This window comes from Lactuca serriola, chromosome 5 (genome assembly GCF_051521515.1).
Source record: "Lactuca serriola cultivar US96UC23 chromosome 5, Lser_US96UC23_V15, whole genome shotgun sequence".
Lineage (NCBI taxonomy): Eukaryota > Viridiplantae > Streptophyta > Magnoliopsida > Asterales > Asteraceae > Lactuca > Lactuca serriola.
Genome location: NC_136412.1, coordinates 304,659,397 through 304,676,447, shown reverse-complemented (window position 1 = coordinate 304,676,447; position 17,051 = coordinate 304,659,397). Strand labels below are relative to the sequence as shown.

Sequence of the window (17,051 nt, the reverse complement as noted above, 5' to 3'; positions counted from 1 at the left end):
GATGATTTTGTGTTGACTTATGTGTCGGGCCTGGTCAGGACTGAATTGATGTGTTCAATTAAGTTCGTCATCAGACAAATCAGAAATCGGGAAACAAAGTATTGGACAATAAGAATGATTCTATTCCATGTCATTGAACACATGATATCTTGTAGAACGGAGGATTATATGATCCCTTATCTAAAGGATGCGTCATTGATTGGGCCAGAGTTCGACAACGGCTTTTGAGAGCGATGATTGCTAATTAGATTTTGAATTCATACTTGCAGTTATATTTATTAGACTTATCCAAGTGGGAGACTGTTGGATTAGGTGTCTAAGCCCATAACTATAATTGGTATGTACTTGATTTGATAGTAGCATGGTCCTTTTGGGTTGCCTTCACACTAGCAACTAGAAAGGATGACTATTGGAGAGAGAGGCACTACTAGAAAAAAAGCCTTTTACGATGCTCATTGCGCGTCGTAAAAGGCTCAGACGACGCGCAAATGCGTGTCAAGGAAGGCCCTATCATAAAGAGAGACGACGCGCTTTTGCGCGTCGTCTATAGCCGACGCGCTTTTATGACGCTCATTTAGGACGCGCAATTACGACGCGCGTTTACGACACGCAATGCGTATCAAGGAAGGCCCTGTCATAAAGGAAGACGACACGCATTCGCGTGTCATAAACTTACGACGCGCGTGTTAATGACACGCAATGCGTATCAAGAAAGCCCCTGTCAAGAAAGGCCATGTCATAAACGAAGATGACACACATTTTTGCGTATCATAATTTTAATTGTTTTAAAAAATATTATTTATAGATTTACTTATTTTCAAATTAAATTTGTATTTAATGTTTCATAATAGAAAATAAAATATCATATACAAAAAATAGAATCCATTCCATAAATTTAATGTCATACAAATAATCGTTCAATGGAAAGATAAAACAAATCAATAGAAGTTGTAACAAAAATTTACAAACGAATTAGATACAAAAAATACAATCCATTGTCCCTCTGCTTATTCAAGATCAACCTGCAAGTAGCTACCTAATCTGTACAAATTCAGCCTTGTCTCTAATCATTATCTTAAATACTTTACAAAAATAATCCATCCATAGTACCTGAACTATAGTTGTAGCCTTGTTTCTTCTTCTTCTGAACTCATATCTTGCAACCATTGCTCTAAGCCTACTCTGAATAGATACAACAACTCCTTGTAAAAAATGTGAAAAATACAACCGGAGAGTGGCCTACCTTCATAATAGCAACAACTAACGAAGCAGGAATGAAAGAGAAGGCAATACTCACAACAATAGCTGCAGTGAATCCATCTAGGTCCTACAAGATCATATAAATCACTATTTAAATACACACTACATATAAAGGTGTCAATATTCTGATTGCATGTACTTAATATATAAAGACTCCAACAATAAATTGATATGTTATGTTACCTTGAGACACCTTTTGAAGGGGATCCAAAAGTTAATCATGTAGTCTTATCAACTTGGATGAATCCCATTGTTGTAACAGATAAGCAGATACACCATCCGGCAGTGACACCACATCCGGCAGAACCGTAGATGTGATAGGTCCAACAAATCTCTTCCCATATAAGTATGACATAGGTAGATACACCATCCGGCAGTGACACCACATCCTACCTGAAATTTTTTTAAAATGTCCAACATCTCATAATATCCACAACAAACTGAATAAATTTAATTTATCCACGTGTCATCTAAGTTAACAGCCTGGCTGTTGAATTTTTCAATATGACCAAACTGAATATATATATATATATATATATATATATATATATATATAAGAGAAATTTACAAATTTGGACCCCGTTAAATACTGTTTTTTTTTTCAGTTTTGGTCCAAGGGTAAAACGACCATTTTAAAAAATCTAACAGCTATGTTGTTTACTTACAGGTCACATGGACCAAAATCTGTATGAAACTTCAACTACACTCACTACTCAGGGACCAAAGTTGTAATTTATTTAAAACCATAGACAAAATGTGCCAACCTGTAAAAATGAGAATATGAGAGAATACATCACTTCTTTGGGCAGCTCTAACCAGGTATCCCTCAACCAATTTCTGCAGATTAAGCGATTATTATTATTATTATTATTATTATTATTATTATTATTATTATTATTATTATTATTTAAATCGTAAATGTAGTTATATAAAATACAACACCTCATCGTCATACCTTCTTTCCCCACTTGCCCCGGCGTACATGTCTCTCCCTGTCATCAATAAATACTTCACTTACTACAAACTCACACATATTCTTATAACAGATCCATTCAGTAAATACATTTTTGGTTCCTGTGTATACTTGATTTTTTCAATTTTTGTTCCAAAAACTTATTTTGAAGTTTCCTAATGATTTTGGTCCCCGTGTTGTCTAACTTAGCAGCCTGGTTGTTAAATTTTTCATTATGACCATTTTTCCCTATGACCAAAACTGGAAAAAAGAAAAGTTATATATATCATAGGGACCAAATAAGAGAAAATTACAAATTTGGCCCCTATGGCATGAAAATTATATATTCAGGTATCCCTCAACCAATTTCTGCATATTAAGCAAATGTTATTATTTTTTTAATTAGACAATTGAAGTAAATGTAGTTATATAAAATACAACACCTCATCGTCATATCTTAGAGCTTGAATCAGCTGTGGCATGAAAAAGGGTACACGGGAAGGAGGATATGACTTCAATACCCTCAATGTGTTAACTGTTGCAAAAGTGGTGAATCTTCATCCACAGCTTTTGGGGTCACAAAGTAAGGTAAAGCTTCAGGTATGGTGCAAATCTCTAATATATCTGTCTGCAACATTTAAAAAAAACAGATGTCATTATATAAATTTTAAAACAAAATCTTATTTACATATTATAAAAATGGAGATATTTACCTGAACCAAGTGAGTTAGTTCCATCTTTAGAGGAGAATTTGTAGGAAATCTAGCACCTAAAGAGAAAGCAATCCGTGGGTCAACAGCAAACGTTGTTCTTGCATGTTCAATCCATTTCTTTGGGTTAATCTTAGGCTTCCAGGGTGTGATGATCTCTCTGAGGGTAAATTAGTAAATGATAATGTTGTTAGTCATAGATGATGGAAAAAGATGAAAAAGGTAGAAGACATGGTGGAAAATGTTTACTTGGAGCCAAGAAGAGGAACATACATAGCCCAAACATCAAGCCTTTCAGCTTCATGCTGACAGAGCATTAAAAGTAGTTGCTTTCTTTGGGCCTACCAACAGCGTAATTCTCCATTGTTCCCCAAACAGGGTGATGAATCCTTTTGGATTTACCAATTTAAACACAGTCATCAGATATAAAAAAAACAAAAAAAAAAAAAAACAAAACAGAAAATTTGCAATAGTGGTTGTTTCTTTTTTTTCCCCTTGTTCGGTGTTGTATGGGTAAAGTGGCTGAACAAATCATCTGAATGAGACTAAATGACCATTTTATCCTTACATTCCAAAATACAAATTTCACAATATTCTATCAATTTTAACGAGAGAGGATTTGGGATGAAGAAAAGAAAGGAAAAATATATAAATAGTCAACATCATTCTGCGCAGATTAAGTCTAAAAGAAACAAGTATATATGCTTAACCCATCAAGCAGATTAAGTAAAAAAGAAACAACCTCTTACCATATTAAGCAAAAAATTTCCATTTTCTTGACCTTGTACTTTTAATTGAATCATTTTGAGGAACATCCATTTGGTGATTTAACAAAAATTGGACAAAAGAATGAACAGATTGAGCTTCACTGTGTGCAAAATTCCCATTATTTGTCTCAAACCACTCAGGTTGATGGCAGAACCAGCCTAATGAAGCCCTGCAGCAGTTGGAAAATACAAAATGGAAATCAATTGAAGAGGACAAATGAGTAAAGAAAAGAGTAGAAAGTATAATATTAAATACCACTAAATCCTGTCTTCTAGAAGCTGAAGTCCTAATTTAAACTTGTGCAAATTCCCCTGAAATTGGCATGAGCATAATTTAAGTCCAAGCAACATAAGAGTGAAAAAGGAACCAGTGGTGGCTGAATGGCAGGAAAATCTACATGGGAATTTGGTAGTCGTTTCACTCGCTTGTAACATTCTACCATGAAGCAAGAGTTGTTCCACATTGTTGTGTCGAACCACCTGTAAAAATAAAAGAATCAAATATACAATTGTTTTCATTTCAGATTGAAAACTTGTTGCAGTAATTTAAACACATGAACAGAGACACTGACCTCAAAACGATCAACGAAGAAGCCGAGCCATAGGCGATGTGCTAGAATCTCTTGAACAGGGTATTTTTCAGGTGGTGATTCAGGCTCACCGGGTGCAAGTTGAGGCCTTAGCTTGGCAGCTGGGCCATGGAATCTCACTTGAGATGTAAAGAGTCACCGTTTGGTGTCAATTCTCCATAGCCATGCATCAACAAGTTCTGCAAGAACTACACAGCCTAATTGAGGTGCTGCAGAAACTAACCATGTCCATATGAAAATACCTATTTCCATCGAATATTAGCAAGGAAAAAAATGGATTCTAAGACCATAACATATTCTTGAAATTTTGCTCAAAATATTAAACGTGAGTATGTGTGAAAGGTGCTGCCTGTGACTGTTAATAAAGAATCAGAATTGGACTGAGAAGCAGATGCATAGAGAGTAGAAGAGGGGATCTTGGAACAAGGAGGAGATTGCAATCTCCTCCACAGGGACGTGAACGAACCCTAACAAATCAACTCCGAAAATATCATCATCCTTCACTTCGATCGATTGAAGATAATGAAATCGACTAAAGACATTGAAGCGATTGATTAAAGATAGTTGAAGAGATAAGGGTATAATAATATCAAGAAATATTACCTAAAACTTTGAATCAAAATGCCATGAAGTCAAACCATAAGGTGAAGAAGGTGCGACATCATCCAAGTTCTCTTCATGATCATCGTCTGAATCAATTAGGGATTTAAATCTAGGTTTTTTTTTCTATTGGGCGTTTTAGGGATGATGTGCTACGGTTTTTCCAGGCTCATGATCATCAGTCACATTCATTTTCTTAGGAATTGATGGCGGTTTGTGGAGACGATGATGTCATCATGTACTGCGATGTGGCGTTCCAATCTTGAACCGACATCTTGAGATGGCGGAAGTGTTTGCTTAGGCACTTCGAACTTTTAAAGATTATGAGGTTCGATGATAGTGGTGGCGGCTTAGGGCTTGCAGAGAGAGAGGGAGAGAGAGAGAGAGAGGGGAAGATGAACTGCTTAAAGGATTATTAGGGCTTTTTGGTAGAGGAATTTAGAAGAAGAAGAAGAAAGAGATGCATTGGCGGGCTGTTTAATTTTTTGGTATTTCATTTCCCCCTAAGAGAACGCGCCTTCCTAAAAAAAAATATAAAGCGACAGTTTTAGAAGACGCGCTTTTTTATGATAGGTGTCCTCCGTGTTTTTAATTTTTTTTGTTGGACACTATTTTTAGGGCACGCACAAATGCGTGCCCTCTATCCTTCAAATTTTGCAAAACTGACATTATTTTTTAGGGCACATACAAATGCACGTCCTCTATCAGCGAGTGTCATTGTTTGCACGTCATTAAAGGGCTATTTTCTAGTAGTGAGGCTGGTTTTATTATTTAGAAAAATCAATTGGTGCATAAATATGATTCATTAATATATTATAAGAATAATTTATTAATTAGAAATCATATTGTTAATAAGGATTAAATCATAAATTTAGTTGGAATTAATTTTGGGATTAAAGGAACGGACTGAAAGTGCAGAGGCTGTTTCGTAAATATTTGATAGTTGAGGTTTTGAGCCATTGGATCACCCTTATTAGGGACTGCCGAAAATCTGTAGAGGGTTATAGAGATTTTTGTCTAAACCCTAAGGAAGTGGTCAACGGACTTGCTTAGGCCCTAAGCTAAGGAATTAGGGTTTCCACCATAATACCCTAACTAGCTTCAAGTATAAATAGAGCCCATTGGATCTTGAATTCGGCCAACCCTTTGGGAAACCATAGAAGTGATGATTTTTGGAGAAAGTCACTCTCTCTCTCCTCTCTCTCTCTCGTATTCATCCTTTTTCCCTAGTGTGTTTGTGAGACATTAGAGGTACTACATTTGTCGTACTTGTTCTCAAGAGCAAAGGTTCTTCAAGAGTTGGTTGTTATTACTATATAAAAACAAATGTGTGTGATCTAATCTGTATAGTTTAGAATCATTAGAATCATATTAGGTTTTTCATTTTCATGTTCAATGTTGGTATGTCTGGTGGTTGTCGAGGCCAACACAAATAATAACCCTAAATATTACACACTAAAATAGTGTATAGTGGTAAAGGGATCGAATCCACGGAGACTGGTTCAATTTATAACTCTATGAGAAATCTCTTTGTAAAAATACTTGGAATATGACAATAAATTGAAAATGGGGGTGTTTGATGTTTTGAAATACTTGAAACAAACTAGAATTAACTATGATTTAAATGGACAATTGCAACAAAAATAAGAGTTTGATGTAAAATCAATAAGAGAAAGATGATTGACTTTGGACTTTCATCACTTGAACATTTGGTCAAATAATCATGAGAATACCAAGGTGCAATACTTGTGTTTAAAATCTAATTTTGCTATAGCAATTTATAAGCATAACTTGCCTCAACTCTTCTTTTGTATTAAAATGACTAGAGAAGCTCATAGCATATTTCCTAAATCAAAGTCACAAAACTAATGAAGCATGTAATTTTGTGAAAATCAATTAGCATTAGGTTTTAAGAGTCACCAAATCCAAAGAGTAATCTATTGCTTTCATTACCACTATGGAGAAAATGTTTTCTTAGTCTAAATGAAATGAAAACAAACATTTAAACTAATTGTTGCTTGTTAAATTGAAGACCTATTACTTAGTCAAGAATTTAACCAACAACGATGACATTCATATATCAATATTCATGACTAGAGATATATAAACATGAATGAGTTTTTCATAGAAAATATAATCATAAATATTCAACACAAGTTCATGGAGTTCTTCAAAATAACCAAAACATTCAAGCAATTATATCCAAGTCAACCAAATAAAAATCTAGCCAAGCATGGCTAAGATTAAACAAAAACAAGAGGGATTAGAGGTACCAAACATTGTCTTAGATGCAAAATGTAAGGAAATTACACTAATCTTCCAAATATTCTTCAAATCTTCCCAAAACTTCTTAGAGAGAAAAAAATGGAATGTGTTCTTCAAGTTCCCCCAAATGAGCCTCCAATCTCTAGCTAAAGAGGGTCAATTTCCGGATTCAAAAAGAGACCAAAAGCTACCCTCCAAACTTCCACAAATAGAGTCAACAAGTCAAAACCCGGAAACAACTCAGCACAATTCACGCGGACCGCGTATGGATCCACGCGGACCGCGTGGGTCACGCTGAATGTGAGAGTTGGGCCATTTAACATGCATTTAAGCCCAATCTTCATTTCTTCAACTTCAGCCCATAATCATAACTCTTTAAGACCCATTTTCCATTCTAAAGCCTTCTAAAAATTGACCCAACACTCCTCCAATTTCTTGTAGCTCGATTCCGCGCCGTCTCATCATCATCTTTGCCCATAAATTAGATCCAAATTGATTTCTTCTTTTACGCATGCACCTAGCCTAATCGTACCACTTCAAGTCCGCAAGCAAATCACATGCCTCCATGAGTCCCGCATCCTTCTAAGCCTCCAATAACAAATAGTCTTCGGAAAATCCTGCAATTAAGCTCAAAAACTAGAAAGCACCCGGTGAAGGAGAAAAATGACAAAAAGGAAAATATGCATGAAGATTGACTAAAATAAGATGGATTGTGCTAAAAAAACTATAAAAAGAAGTAAATAAAATGAAGCTATCAATTTCTAATAGAGAAAACATAGATCCAATTTAGGGTTGCATGCATACATAGGATTGTTTGTATAAAACCCAACACTTCGTTGTCCCCATGGTGTAGGAATCTTCACACACTGATGATAGGACGATGGAACGACCTTCATTTCATGGATCCATGTTCTACCTAATATAACATGGATAATGTATCAATTACACAAAAACGTTGTATAGAGTTTACCCCCTCTATGTATATAGGTAGATTTATCTCACCTATGGAGTGTTTGGTTTTGCTGTTGAATCCAATTAGCACTGAGGATCTTCAAACTATTTTCGACTCCGGGATGTTCATTCCTTTTAATCCATCTAGGAGTATAATGTTGACTGAGGTTCCTCCATCAATAAGGATCCCTCTGACGAAATGGTTGGTGATTTAAAGAGTGGTCACCAATTCGTCATGGTGAGGATCCTAGATGTCTTGTCTATCTTCTTTGTTGAAGGTGATATCTTTCTCATTTTTGATTGATGTGTTCTTCTGTGGTCTTTGTTCTTTCTCTGTTTTTGACACCTTGACATGCCTCTTTGATGTAGAATAAGAGGTACGACAAATGTTAGATCCTCTAGTGATCACATTCATTACATTGGCGTCAATAGGAGAGGATCCTAGTCTTTCGAAGATTTTCAAAGGATCCTGATCTTTCTCCTTTCTTCTTCCAAGGATTTATTTGAGGTATCCTTTGCATAAGAGGTAGGTGATCTCCTTCCTGAGAGCTATGCAATCCTCTGTGATATCATCAAATTCTTCATGGTATGCACACCATTTGGACTTATCTTTCCAAGCAGTGGATTTTTCTCCTCTTCTTGGCCGTCTTGTTTTGTCTCCAATATCCTTCATAGCAAATATTACACCTGAAATATCCATAGAAAAACAATAGTCAGTAATTTTTGGAAAGTCTTCTTCCTCTCCCTCATCTTTAAGGGTATTAACCCTATGATGGTCAGGTTTGGAATATGGTTTTGACTTGTAAGATCTTTGGGCCGAGGAGTCAGCCTTTCTATTGGGGTGATCATAAGAGATTGGTGTGTTGCTCCTCTTTTGGGTCTCCTTTTCTTCTTTGAGCTTTATGAACCTTAGTTCTCTACTTTTGACTTCGTCCATCCTCTTGCATGGATTCATTACGAGGTCTTCATAGAAAGGAGAATCCTTCTTTAAGCCCATTTCAAGGGCTTTAACTTCTATTACCATGTCGATGTTGGGGATACTCAGAGCTTCCCTGCCAAACCTGTTCACAAAAGTCCTAAGGGATTCCTTAGGATCTTGGACCACCCGATAGAGATCACTTGTGATCTTTTCGAATGTTCTGCTACACGAAAATTCAGTGTTAAATAAATTAAATAAATGTGCAAATTATGTAATAAAGTAAGGAGGAACATTAAGAAACCATTTTAAAGTTGATCATGTGAGGGTTGAAACAAAACCCTTGCATGTGTAAGCTTTTTTCAAGTGAGTGGGGATGGGAATGATCTCCATCATTTCCCTGTATTGTGACATGTGCTCCTCAGGATCTGTAGTCACGTCATAAGGCTTCATGTTGGGGGTTTGAAATCACTTTGGGACATTGGTATCAGCTATTACCGAAACAAATCTTGAGATCTTGTGGCTTTTTGGGGATACTTCTGGTACAGGTTGAACTACTCCAGGAATGCTCGAGATCATTGGTCTTAATTTTTGAATCTCCTTAGTCATGATCGGGCTTACACCTATATCAAGGTCCATAGATTTAGTGGTAAAAACATTACTATTGACGGGGTTACCAGGATCCTTGTTATTGGGAGAAACGAAGGTTTCGTTGGGATCCTGGGTTGTTTGGGATTGCCTTCTTGGAGTTACGCCCTAGGCTGGAACACAGGCTGGTATTGAGGATCTTATCTCGTAGCGAAACACTATCGAAGTTCATGATCTTGTGTTGCAAGATCGAGGGTGCTACTTCTTGAGGATTGTGGATTTATTTCCTTATTCTCTCCACTTCCTTGAAAATTGTCCTATTATCCTCCTATTGTTGGGCGACTTCTCGTTCTTGTCTCTTTATCATAGTGAAGATTTCATTGTTGGAAATCAGCATAGGAAGATCCTAGATTCCTTGGCTAACGACCAGAGAAGTGTTTTTATTCGATGCTTTTGATGCTTTCTTGGGAGCTCCAACTAGAAGTGGTGGAAGGTTTTTGGGGGAAATGGGAGGAATTGAGGAAGAGGACAGAGCTCCAACTAGAATTGGTGGAAGGTTTCTGCATCGAGCGTTTTTTGGGATTGTACCTTAGAGATTTTAGGGGTGTCTTACTTAATCAATTTAATCCCTATCCCTATGGGGAATATGTGTGTGATATTAGGGATGGAATCGTTGAGCAAGTTCGGTGCCATGATAGATTATGAGGAGCAGCAACTTGTAGTTCGAACCCCAAGTGGATGTGCCCGTAGTAAGATAATTTCTACTTGTGTTTCCAGAGAAGTTGCCCGATGTGCCTCCTAAGAGGCAGGTCGAATTTAGGATTGATTTGGTCCCCAATGCGGCCCTCATTGCTAATGTGTCATACCGATTGGCACCACCAGAGATGCAAGTGTTATCCTCTCCGCTTTAGGAGTTGTTGGGCAATCATTTTATCAAACCGAGCAGTTCTCCTTGGGGAGTACCAATCTTGTTTGTGAAGAAGAATGATGGGTCGCATACCATGTGTATTGATTATCGGGAGTTGAACAAGTTGATGGTGAAAGACTATTACCCATTTCCACGGATTAATGATCTCTTCGATCAACTGTAGGGTGCATCTAGGTTCTCTAAGATCGATTTGAGGTCAAGATATCATCGAATGAGGGTCAGAGAGGAGGACGTGGAGAAGTCAACATTTCAGGCTCGTTATAGTTATTAAAAGTTCATGGTGATGTTGTTTGGGAGCACCAATGTGCATGTGGCATTTATGAATTTGATGAATCGAGTGTGCAGACCGATGCTCTAATGGGTGTCTTATTATAAAAATTAGAGGTTGACTTTTCATAAAAATGTCAACATGGTGTCTATTAGGCCCACATTATGTTGGTTAACAATATTGATTTTGTTAGAAAATACACAAAATCCCGAAAAGATACATGTATTAGTCAAAAGGGATTAGCTAAAAAGATATGTCATGAGTGTCTAAGGGATGACTCATTATAAAAGTTATAGGTTGATTTTTTATAAAAAGTATAAGGTGTGTAAGGTTTATTCACTAAAAGTCTTAAATAATCGTATTTGATGTCGTTTAACATTAAATAATCATTTACTTAACACAATATTATTGTTCGTCAATTTGTAATATTATTTTATGTATATAGTAATTACTTTTTGTTTTGCTTCTCTGGTCCACTAATCATATATCTTTGGTTATTTGGTTAATAATTATTAAAGGATAATTAATCCTCTAATATGTAATATATATCTTTTTTTTTTGTTTTGTGTGTGTTAATAGTTATTAAAAAAAAATATCTCCACTAAAATATATAGCATATATGCGCTATAAATATATAGATGTATATCATGTCTTTTCACCAGTTTTAGTTATTTATTACCAATTTTATATAATAACTATTTGTGATCCACTCTTAACTTTTTTATGATTCCAAATTAATGTTCAACAACTTAACAATTAATTGGTACATCTTACACATACCCTACTATCATTTCACAAAATCGGTAGTGGGCACGGCAGTATGCACTTAAATCGTGGACTCCACAAGTGATGTTGCTATTGGCATATTTAGTTATCTATTTAATAGCCTCTTTGATATAAACATTATTTAACGATATAATTGTTTTTTCGGTATTGTGTCGATAAATCTTTTTAGAATTATATTTGGTATATTAATTCAAAAGCTACCTAATAACTAATAAATTATCTGATAAAAAATATTGTTTTATAAAAACTAATTGATAAATTACCCGAATTTTTTAGAATGACATAAAAGGACATACATAAATTATATACTTCATTCGTTCCATATTAATCGTCCATGTTTTATTTTTAATTTGTTCCAAAATAATAGCTCACTTCTAAAAATAAATATATTAATGTTACTATTGTCATTCCATTTAATAAAATTAGTGGCTATGGATGGAGACAGTATCGGGTTGCCGGATGTCGGATGTCTCGCCCGCTCTAAGTACATGTGTATGTGTTTTAATGTGAAGTAAATGTAGTTCCACCTATGGATGTTATTCGGGTCGGAACCGAACCGAACCGACCCGAACCCGAATAAACCGAAAACCGAATACGGGTAATTATATAAACCGAAAACCAAACCAAATAAGCAATACGGGTTCGGTTTGGTTCGAGTATTATTCGATTCGGTTCGGTTCCGGCCCGAATAACCCAAATAACATGTACAAGATGATTAAGGAGCCGAATAACCCGAATAACCCAAATAACATTTACAATGTGATTATAAATAATGTATTTTGTATGACTTTTTTAGCTTATGATAAACACAAATAACACGGATTAACTATTCTTGATATATAAAATGTAAAATCCAACCACCACATTCTTAAGATATAGTTATTAAGCAATATATTAAACACTAATATCTAAAACACCCAAAAATCTATCTATAAGTATATAAGTTAAACATTAAACATTACTTGAGTATTTTGGGTAACGATCAATAGAACACAAGACCGAATAAGCAATCGTGCAAGTGGAAAAAAAAATGTGACTTTTCTTATTCGGTTCGGTCCTTTTGGACCAAATAAGCCCTTATTCGGGTAACCCGGACCGAATAACCCGAAAACCGAATAAGCCTTATATAGATACCCGAAAACCGAATCGAATTGCTTATTCGGGTCTAATTCGGTTCGGTTCGATTCGGTTTTCGGTTCGGTTCGGGTTTTCGGGCCAAATTCTCATCCCTAGTTCCACCCACATAAATAGGGAAAATACCGTTAATAGACAACAAAAGGGGGTGAATTTCAAATTTTAGTCATAAAAAATGACTTTTCCGGCTATAGACATGCATTCTACGGAGGACCCTCTGCGGACCTCTGCGGAGTGTTGTTTCCACCGGGGAATCTAATAAAGTGACATTTTTTATAGTTTACAAAATTGTTTCGCGGGGTCCTCTGCGGAGACATTAACCCCTGCGCGGAGAGATTAATGGCTCCGCAGAATGAGTGGTTGGAACGTTTTTTGACGGATTTTTTTGATACAAATTTTGTTTTTTCATTTTTCTTATCTCCATTTGCAATCAAATTTGTCTAGAGTTACTAATTTGTTTTCCAAAAGAAAAATGAGTTTTGTTATTCTATGTATCGGGGGGTTTTGGCAGATAAGTAATGGGGTTCACACCTACGTTAGCCCTACGTTTAACAACTTAGGTATACTGCTTCCGGCAAACTTTGATCGTCGAATATTGTGTGATTTGGTCAAAAGTAAGGCTAATTTGTTCCATAGTAATATATCATTGTCATTTCAACACCCGGTTCATGGGTATCTTATGAATACTGTAGACGAAGCAGATGCTCATCAACTCAGAAATGTTATTTCTGAAACGAAAGAGATTATGCATTTGTATTTCGAGGTGTTTGAGGGATGGGTCAAACCGACAGAAGCGATTGAGAAGATTGTACCATACAATGTTGAAAACATTGTATCTGATAATGTTGAAAACATTGTATCTGATAATGTTGAAGAGTGTCCAGAACAAGAAACTGTTGCAGTGAATACAATGGAAGAAGAAAATTTATATGAGTTTGGAAGACTGGCTGACAAAACTTTGTCGGATGGTGAAGAGTCAAATGAAGGCTGGTCAGAAGATGAGTTCACACACGGGAAAAAAGCTTCAGACATATTTTACGGTATGCCTTCCATACTTGATTGTCCTGATCCTATTGTTTAACCCGAACCATTTCATAGTTTAGGTCCAATTGATGATATGTTTGTTCGTCAAACGTATGATAACAAACAACAACTAATATTTTCTTTGAGTCTTAAAGCTACCAGAGAAAAGTTTCAGTTTAAGACCAAACATTCTAACAAAAATCGTTATGAGGTATATTGTGAAATTGAGAACTGTAGTTGGCGTTTATATGCAAAACACATTGTTCCCACTGATGAATTTGAAATTAGGAGTTTCAACAACGTGAACACATGTTCGTCATTACAGATACACCCTAAACATAAGCATGCTAATAAAAAAGTCATGGTTACTATATTGCATGAGATTATGGAAAAAACTCGTTCCAAAGTTTGGAGGCCTAATGAAATATCAAGGGATTTGAATGCTTTGTTGGAAATTAATATAAATTACAAACAAGCTTGGCGTGCAAAACAATACGCTATGGAATTGTTGTTGGGATCTTCTGAAGAATGTTTTTCCAAACTTCATATCTATTTTCACAATTTGAAGAGGCATAATCTCGGTACAGTGGCCTATATACAAATAGATTCTGAAGATTGTTTCGAGTGTTGTTTTTATGCCATTGGGAGCACGGTAAATACAAAAACTTGTTATTTAATATATAATTATTTGTAAACAATTGTAGAGTGTTTATGTGTTCCATTTTAATATATTGCAGATACGAGCGTTCAAACGTTTTTGTCGTAAAGTTATAATTATGGATGGTGCACATTTGAAGGGTGATTTTAAGGGAACCATATTACATGCAATAACTATGGATGAGAACAACCAGATAGTGCCCTTTGCGCACGGAATATGCAAAAAAGAGAGTGGTCTTACTTGGACATGGTCTCTTGAAAAGTTGTATGAATGTGTTGGTGATTATCAAAAATTGACTTTTGTAACTGATCGGGCCGATGCAATTCGGGTTAGTATTGAAAATGTCTTCCCTCAAGTTCATCATGGCGTGTGTGCTTTTCATCTACTAGGAAACATAGTACACAAGTTTGGGAAAAATGACAAAACGTAAGTGTTGTTTTGGAGGCTTGTGAAAGCTTACAAAAGAAATGTTTTTGAAGAATTGTGGTCTAGATTTAGTTCTACTAGGCCGCAAGTAGCGGCGTATCTAAGTGAAATTCCGCGTGCTAAATGGACTACAACATATTCCCCGTCGAAACGGTACGATTACATGACCTCCAACAGTGCAGAGTCTATGAACGCTTTATCTGTAGATGCAAGGAAAATGCCTATAATACCCTTTCTTGAGTTCTTTCGTCGTCTTTCTCAGGAATGGTGTAACAAGCGTCGCATCGATGGAGGTATGAAATTAATTTAGACTTTAATTATCTCTAATAATAATTTAATTATATATATATATATATTCTTTACAGGGAAACGTTCAACAGTGCTAACCGAGTGGGCTGAAAAAGTAGTTAGTAAAAATGAAGAGCATACGATAGGATGGTCTATTTCTGGTGTTTCAGATGCAATATATCAAGTGCATGATTTCAAACATGGTGGCATAGTTGATCTGAGGCATGAGACTTGTACATTCAAATATTGGGAAGGAACTGGGTTGCCTTGTGGTCATGTCATAATGGTCTTAAAGCACTTGAAAAAAAGTAACTTCGGACATTTGGCTATAGATGCTTACAAAATGGAAACGTACCAGAGTACGTATGAGGAGTCGGTTTACTTCCTTCCAGAACCGTGTGATTGGGTGATTCCTTTTGAGATGATGGTTGTTAAACCCCCGATAATGGACACACGTCAAGCTGGTATACCAAGAAACAGAAATCGTAAGTAAGAAGGTGTAGTAGATGTGATAGTACAACACATAATGCAACGACTTGTCTGACATTGGTCCCAATGAAACCAAAAAAGGCTAGAACAAATAGTGCGCCATCATGTAGTAACACAAAAGGGAAAGGGAAAGGGACACAAATGATGTAAGAGACGGTAGAGAGCACGGGACACAAGAGACGCGCTGGACGAGTGGGATGCAGAGAGAAGACTATTGTTCAACGTTTGATTTGAATGATTGATGGTGTATTTATTATTAATTATGTTTTGTTTTAGAGGATATTAATTTGTGTACTTTGAAATGGTTTGTTTATTTTAGAGATGATTGATGATATTATGATTATCAATTTATGTTTTGTTTTAGAGGATATTAATTTATGTTTTGTTTTAGAGTACTAACTAAAAAACGAAGATAATACATTCAACAAACCAGAAACATATATAGCAAATGTACAACAACGGTAATTAACTTAAGGGAATTGCGCACGTACACACAACAGTAATTAAGTTAAGGGAATTGCAAAGGATACTTTTCCTTCTCCATTGTTATGTAGTCGTCCCTAATTCGTATTTTATCTTCCATACGGTCCTTTTGCCTCCCAAGTTCTATCATTTCTGCATCCTTCCCAGCTAGCCATTTTTCAGACAGTTTGATATTCTTCTTAGCTGTTTTTATCCAATACTCATGATCTTTGATTTCTTTTTTAGTATTCACCATACTTTCTTCAACCTCTTTGCACTCTGCTGCAATGAGGTCACGACGTTCAGTGAGAGCCCAATATATACATGTTGATGTTATAAATGTTGTATCTTCTTGATCGGATGGTTCCATCAGGATTTTTTGGAATCTTTCTGAAGCATCCATGAAGGTTAAGAATTTGTGGCCAACCGTTGCATCTATCATGAAGGCAATGTGTGGTAGAGGGAAAGGATCCTTAGGACAATCCTTGTTAAGATCCGTGTAGCCTACACCAACTCGCTACTTGACATTCTTCTTCTATACGACAACTACGTTAGCTAGCCAACTCGGGAACTTCACTTCCTTGATCATCCCTATCTTGAGGAGCTTTTCCACTTATTCTTGGATGATTAGTGTCCTTTTGGGTGCAAAATTCCTTCTTTTTTGGTGTATTGGTCTGAAAGAATGATCAATATTAAGTTTGTGAGTGATAATACTCTTATCTATACTTGTCATATCTTTGTGTTTCCATGATAACGTCTTGCTTCTAGTTCGAAGGAAGTTCAACAGATCTTGCTCAATTTGCTCAGGTATTGAGGATCATATGAGGACTTTGGCTTTAGGATCCTCGCTGCTCAGGGGCACTTCCTTCAGGTCTTTCTCCTTCGTTTCTAGAACATGTTGTGCCCCCTGCCTTAATTGCTATGCTTGTTGGTGTTTCGCCGAAGGCTTCATAGAGTTTTATAGCATTCCTTTGACTCTTGTTGATCTCC

General features: G+C 36.1%; 1 protein-coding gene across 3 annotated transcripts; it reads right to left on the bottom strand.

Annotated features, from left to right (window-relative positions):
- Positions 1-906: 906 nt before the first annotated feature.
- LOC145051762 (cycloartenol synthase LCA-like) lies at positions 907-3,842 on the bottom strand. 3 transcript variants are annotated; one of them, XM_078999580.1, is made up of 8 exons: positions 3,672-3,842; positions 3,172-3,311; positions 2,926-3,082; positions 2,656-2,840; positions 2,216-2,252; positions 2,025-2,097; positions 1,444-1,653; positions 907-1,327 (listed from the first exon to the last, which is right to left on the bottom strand). In XM_078999580.1, exons 4-7 carry the CDS (start codon positions 2,664-2,666, stop codon positions 1,475-1,477), a joined length of 300 nt encoding a protein of 99 aa, XP_078855706.1. In that variant the 5' UTR covers positions 2,667-2,840; positions 2,926-3,082; positions 3,172-3,311; positions 3,672-3,842; the 3' UTR covers positions 907-1,327; positions 1,444-1,474. The 3 variants fall into 2 exon arrangements, 1 of the variants encoding a protein (XP_078855706.1); XR_013683819.1 differs by lacking the exon at positions 3,672-3,842 and having other exon boundaries at positions 3,172-3,365.
- Positions 3,843-17,051: the final 13,209 nt, after the last annotated feature.